We start from the raw sequence: 7179 nt of genomic DNA, 5'->3' as shown, positions 1-7179 counted from the left end.
TTGTGTACAGTATCTTTATCACTGTGCCAGAATCACCACTAAAACCTATTTCAGTACTGCATTCACTTACAAGCTGGCAGAAATGCACATTAAATAGGTACTGTACAGCATACATTAAGTTGACATCAATTAAATGGGTCTATATGCCATAATATACAAATGTAATTAAAAATATTTCTGTAATATGTTTTAACTGCAAACTCTTAAGGAATAAATGCTTGTAATACTAATACACGGTAACAAATTGTAACCATTTTATGTAATTTGTGAATTTTCATAGGACTATTTTTAAACATGATTGCCATTGCTGTTCCAAAATTTGTACTAGTATTGTCATTTCATAATCTCGCATCTTTACTATTTTCTGTCAGTTTAAAATTTAATATTTATCAATAATCAGCAGAAAATGTTACATTTTCAATTACTTTACAGTTCACTGCATGAAGATCCCTTGTACTATTGCAACTTATTTCCATATTTTCTTGTATTTTTAACTAGCAAATTTTTACTACATATCTGAATGTATCTCAGTCCTCTCAGGTTATTACTTAGCTTTAATAAAAATTCTGTGCACACTTAGTGGCCTCATTAATACATTATTCACTACATTGCTCGCTATGTAAACTCTAATGGCAAAATATATTATTGCTGCAAGAGAAAGTAGGGATAATGTGAAAAAACATTCAGGAAATGGCTGGGTACAGAGCTGAGTTACATCAGTTTGTATTGTACTGCATGCCTGTTCTTATAAAATGGTGGGGTGTGGCTATGGATTAGCTTTTTCGTGGTTAGTGTAACGGATAACTTGCCCCCTTTTTTTTTTGTTTTTAAATCGCTAAAATTGTGTCCACACCCATATCAATAATGCTTATTATTATTATCTTTAGTTTATTACACGGTATACTGGTATTCATTCAAAAAGAGTCCATAATTGGTTATCTAATATCATCATTGTTAGAATGGTTGGAATTTTGTCTATCATAAAATCTTTAGCCACCCAAAGCACTTTCAGTATAGTAAAACAACTGAACAAAGCAGCCTCAGATACCTGGAAAATAAATTATATTGTACAAATTTAGTTGGTAACATTGGCCAGAATTTTTTTTTTTTTTAACAAAAAAATTAAGGTGAAATCAAATTCTAAAGAAGATACATTTTTTTTTATTTTATAAAATATCTCAAAGTTAAATCTTGATGGTAAGCCGATTATAATTAGGACTTCAAAACAGTCGCGATGTAGTGGCTATCCTTACCCCTATCACGGTCATTATTGATACTGCACAACATAGAGCAGAGATCATCATCTCCGCTTTATGGGTTAGTAGTTGAATATTTCTAGGGCACAGTTAATGCAGCACTTAAAAAGATTTTGATGCTACTTACAAGTACGTGCCTGTTAATTACAAGCACAAAGATGAATTTGTTTAATATTGTACAATGATCATTTAGGTAACTAAGGAATATTTATCCTCTGTTAGAAATAAAAAACATTAGAGATTAACAGTAAACATTATTTGAAAAAAAGTTTTGGCAGGTAGAGTAATACAATTTTGATTCAAAATGGTTCAATTTACAAATACAGTACTAGCATTATATTGATAGTGCTCCTTATTTACTATCAAACATATAAAAAGTCTGCCCCTTTTCACAACAGTAGTAAATAACTTAACATTTCTACTCTCAAATTATAGTGTACTTAGAGAGAAAACAGCAGTATGCTTAACAGACTATCCTCACCAATGTCACAACCCACTACTTTCCCCTCCCCCACTTAATGATAGTTTATATATACAAAACAGTGGGGATGTCAACAGTAGCACAACTGAACAAGTATCAGTCAACTCACATTCCTGGTTTTGCATCACAATTAAGGAAAATAATAAAATCCCTAGGGTTGTGGAGATCTGGACAGTTGTAACATTCCTGCAGCATACAGCATGAATGACACACAATACAGACACAGTATGGGATCATACAGTATACCAGAATGATAACCAAGCCCTAATCCTATATAGCGAAACTGTGCAAAGCTAAATTTGCTATTTTTTACGTTAGTTTTTTAGCCTTTTGGTACAAGACATCTACAACCTTTTCCATTGCCTTAATAGTATCAAGAGCATGCTCATAGGTTTTGTCCTTGGTAACAGGGTCCCAAACAATCAACACCCCAGCTCCTTGATCTAAAATACCAGTCAATTTGGAGTCCAAGATCATCTGAGAGAGTTTACGCTCAACAGCATCCTGCTGTAGACCTATAGTTTCGCTGACGTAGGCTACCTGCACCTTACTATAGGGCTCAATGATTCTAGACAAATTTTGCTCCAACATATTGTCATATAGGGTGTTTAAGTGAGCTTTCACTATCATGTCTCCTTCTAGTTCTTCCTTGTAATTATTGAGTGTTGTTTTGAAGTCAGCCAGAGAGCGCTTACTACTAGCAGAAGCAATGCCCTTCATTGCATCCACATGACTGCCACTGTGCCGCAGCGCCAATTTCCCACTTACAATATTGTGGACATCCTCTGGATGTTGTAGCATGATTTTTGACAACAACATATATTTTAGTGCAGTAAGTGCCTTAGGGCTATCAATACTGTCATATCCTTCAAATGCTTCATAAAAATATGAAAAAGCAGTTTTGAAATCCTTTTCTTCAGCAGCATGAAGAATACCAGATTGCAAATCAAGAGCCGCTTGAAGTTTAGGTGGACAATATATAGCATTTGCTGTTGTGCGTGCTGAAGTTAAGGCAGCACGAGCTTTAGGTAAGTTACCCAATGCGTGATATGTTTTACTTTCCCACAGTTGAACTTCCACCAAGAGGTTTTTGTCATCTAATTTTTTAAGTTCTTTTAATAACTGAGAACCTAAGGCAAGGGCTTCTGTGTACTGTTGTGTGTCATAAAAAAGTGCTACCAATCTGGCCTCCAGTGATTGGCGCAAGAATGTGCGTCGTTCAATTTTTAGACCATTCAATGTTGTCCCTGCATACTTCAACTTCTAAACCTGTTGTAGCTTCCATGTCAAGGAACATATCTACCATTGTCCGCACTAGCTTTGCAGCTTTGGCTTTAGAGATCTGAGCAAGAAAGGGTCGAGTGTCCTTGATGAGTTGAGCCAACTGGTGGGCCTGGCCTGCTTTCTTGTACTGCTCAGCCAGTGACAAGATGCCTGCCTCTCTTGTGGCCACATCATCTTCCTCCTCGGAGTCTGTGAAGGAATTGCACCGTTAGCAAAAGAAGTAAAAAAAATAAGCACTTTACAGTTTTACTATTACTGTACTACCAATTTGTCATAATTATGGATAAAATACAAAATTATTAGGTAAGTGACCCAAAATTTAAAAGACTAATTTCAGTACTGTACAAATACAGTACTGTTCAATCAATGGGATCTAGAGAAAGATTACCTGTGCAAATAAATCTACAAGTGGGGAGGCTTGCAGGAATGCGATCTTCTGACCCCAGGTACTGGGAGGCAACACCAGAAGCCTTCTGTGTACTGGTAACTGTGCAGGTGTTGTGTGAATGGCGGCCTCAACCCAATAGTGTAACACAAGAGGGAGTGACAAGAAATCCCAAGAGAGAAGACAGGTGACCAAGTAGGGGCCATCAAATTTTTATAGACCTGGTCAGGCCAGGAGGATTAGAGTGATATAAGACAGTTGGCACCAAAGGGGGGTTACAACACCCAGGGTCTCAACCCAGGGGTAGAAGTTATGGAATAGCGGCACAAACAAGCCAGTATGTGCTAACCTATGGCATCTGGGTAATTAAATGCTATATAGTACAGATGTACAGAGATCACAGAAGTAGCTTTGGCTAGGTGGTTGTTGGTGTAGACGGTGTGGTGGCTGTGGGGTGATTGAAGACATGGAACACGAACACAGCCTCTAGCTGTATTTCTATTAAGTTAAAGATACCATGTAATTAAAATATCCATAAATGGATTTACCAGCAACAGTTGAGGGCACAGGATAAGCAACACTACAAACTAGACATGTCAGGGCTCATCTTGACACACAAAATACCGAACAAGTGGAAGTATATTAACCCATACCATGTTAAAAGGTCAAATGTTCAGCATACAAGGTGGCAACAGCTTCAAACAACAAAACACAATGCAGGACAGAAAACAAGAGATGTTTTTTCACCCACAGAACCACCTACTGAAGCCACAAACGCCAAGATATTTCTTATGCAAGTTCAAAATCTAATTAAAAACAATCCCGAGAAACAATGGAGAGACCTTTGACAAGCCATCAGCTTCCTGTCCCTATCAAGGCCATGAGGGTGATAGTGGCCCTTATATAAATTCAGCTATATCTGTGACCAATGTTTTTCAACATCCAGGTACGTGTCTTACTAGAATCAAGAGGCAAATATTGTACAATTATTTAGTCAAACTAAAGATGTTGACACCTAGGAATGGTAATACCAAGCATAATGTGATATTATGCCTCACCTGTTCACTGAATGGGAAAAATTAACTCCCACATTCTCCTGAGAAACAAACCAAACTAAATAGAAAAACATGCTACATTGAATAGAAAAACTGGATCTCAAATGCTCACTAGTTCCCATGACATACGGCATTGAACATGGGAATATGTCACGGTCTCCGGACATGACTGGTGATTGACGGAGTTTGAAGTCTGCCTCTGGCCATGTATATAAACCGACCTTCAACCACCCCATGATCAATGGGGTTTTACTGTTAACACGTCCATTTTCATCTGCTGAATCAATGCAAACAACCGCCAACCTATATACTGGCCATTACCCACCGATGCTGAATTATTGGGTAAATTAATGTAAGGTTTTTTAACAATAGTTAAGCAAAATTCATTTGCAATTTATGATCTGTTATACAGTATTTTAAGATGTTCAGTAGATCCTTACATTATAAACATACAAAATATGTTTATATCACTAACTTTCTGGGAATTTAGTAAAATATCCATTTGTCTGGACACTGCCTTCAAAAACTTTGCACACCATTAATTTACAATTAATACTGTACCATGGGTATTGTATGCATAGTTTTTTTTTTTTTGGGGGGGGGGGGGACTATTATATTATAGAATGTCTTTCAATTCAAACCATAAGTTTTAAAGTAAACCAATAACATCAATGTGTTCAGAGATTGACAACTTCACCAAATAGCTGAAAGACAATTTTTCAATACTGCATTTGATTACCACTTATTGGCTAGGTTGGGTTATCTCGAGATAATTTCAGGGCTTATCGTCCCCACGACCCAGTCCTCGACCAGGCCTCCTTTTTTGTTACACATCCCCAGGAAGCAGCCCGTAGCAGCTGTCCAACTCCCAGGTACATATTTACTGCTAGGCGAACAGGGGCCTCGGGGGGAAAGAAACATTGCCTATTTGTTTCCGCCTCTACCAGGGATCGAACCTCAGGACTACGAATCCCAAGCGCTGTCCACTCAGCTGTCAGGCCCCAGGGGTCTGGCTTGAGGAATATTGAAAATTATGTTATTCAATGTACATGTTCTGCACAGTGCTGTATGTTCCCAAGAATAATTTAGAGGTTAAAATGTATAATGAATCCATCATTCCAAACCTATCCTAAGATTGGTAGGCACACAAAGCTCTAAATGTGTGTGTGTGTGCAGTACAAGGCCTCATTTTCTGAATACACTACATTTAGCTATTTGTCTAGTTTAGGCTAGCAGCATGATCAAAATAGGGCGACTCGTTGGGAAAGTGTAATAGTCAGACACAACATTTAACTCGTGCCCTTTCGGGAGGACGTTTAGTAACTAACGACTGTAAAACCACGAAAGGACTAAAGAAAGCTTAACCACACCATATTCCTCCCTCGAGAAAGCTCTCAAAAACAACAATCTAGGATACGACACACTTCCTCCTCCAACACCAGCTGACAGTAGCACAATGAATACCGCTTATATCCCCCGTGTCCGGCTGTCACCCGTAACACCCACGCCTTCCTGCCAATTTAATGACCCATAAAGACGCCAGAAATCAACGCCAGGGGATCACAAGACACTTCTCCGGGAACATATGTAACCGCAGGAGGCCAACCTGGCCACCAGAATGAATCAGCAAAGTGACGGAAGGCGGACATAAACATCATATTTCCCCACTTGTAGGAGGCGCTGCCGGTGCCACACGTCCCCGGCCGCCTCCAAGCCCTCACGCCCAGTCTGCCTTACCTATATTATTCAGTGTGGAGGTGTCTATTTCCATTTTAGACAGGGAAATTGCCGGAGCCCTTTCAACGAGGGTAGCAGCAGCCATTGCTTTGACGTAACTGTTGGGGGGGAGTAAGCAGGCTCGCAGCGGCAAGCGTCTCCCCGCACCTTATCTTCGTCTATATACTACACTATTATCCCATATTCTGGCCCATTACCGTTCCATATATAATAAGACATTATTTCTCATCCTCTTTAATTTATGAGCATGGCTGTTTAAGGACATAAATGGCTATCCCTTTGTTTTAAATAAAGGGAACATGACTCGAGATTTGTTATGGGGCAGTCTTACTAATGCGGCTATTTATAGCGCTCTAACGTGCATCTTTACCTAGTTAATAAAGAAGGGAAATGTAAATTGTTGTTTCATTATCATTGTAGCAATAACGTCTGTTTATATGTTGTACCTAGTAGCCATGCAGTACTCGGCCTACTATGCAAGGCCCGATTTGCCTAATAGGTCAAGTGATTTTTTGGCATATATATATATATATATATATATATATATATATATATATATATATATATATATATATATATATAATATGTAATATTACATTGCTACAGTTTACAGAAAACACACATATACACATAACAATCACTGTTCGAAGACCTCATCCAGCTCTTCGGAGGTTGGGTACATGTCCAAGATACAGAACGCATTTCCTCTCTGGATAGCGACATAGACGTGCTGGAACAGAAAACTGGCCACTCTTGAGTTTTTAGTTTTTCTAATGAGTTCCTCGTCCATCTTCTTTAGGAACTTATGTATTTATACAAGAAGGTATAATGGGTTGTTAGAGTACATAATATTGCTGTTCTTACCCTCTTGCAAAGCCACTAACACGCACAAAGTTTCAGGGAGGTCCTTAATCTAACTGATAAAGTAAAAATAAGAGTATTAATAGGTACATTGCAGTAGAATTTGATTTCAACATGATA

The 7179-nt window shown here is 38.3% G+C and overlaps 1 protein-coding gene across 1 annotated transcript; it reads right to left on the bottom strand.

Moving 5' to 3' along the window:
- Positions 1–1145: 1145 nt before the first annotated feature.
- Positions 1146–6360, bottom strand: LOC123768995 (regulatory particle non-ATPase 6). Its single transcript, XM_045759927.2, is given in 3 exon segments — positions 1146–2964; positions 2966–3210; positions 6199–6360. Coding segments are annotated over 3 exon segments (1248 nt in total). The 5' UTR covers positions 6284–6360; the 3' UTR covers positions 1146–2046.
- Positions 6361–7179: the final 819 nt, after the last annotated feature.

The sequence above is a fragment of the Procambarus clarkii genome, chromosome 64 (genome assembly GCF_040958095.1).
Source record: "Procambarus clarkii isolate CNS0578487 chromosome 64, FALCON_Pclarkii_2.0, whole genome shotgun sequence".
NCBI classification, from domain to species: domain Eukaryota; kingdom Metazoa; phylum Arthropoda; class Malacostraca; order Decapoda; family Cambaridae; genus Procambarus; species Procambarus clarkii.
This window is presented reverse-complemented; position numbering and strand designations above follow the sequence as displayed.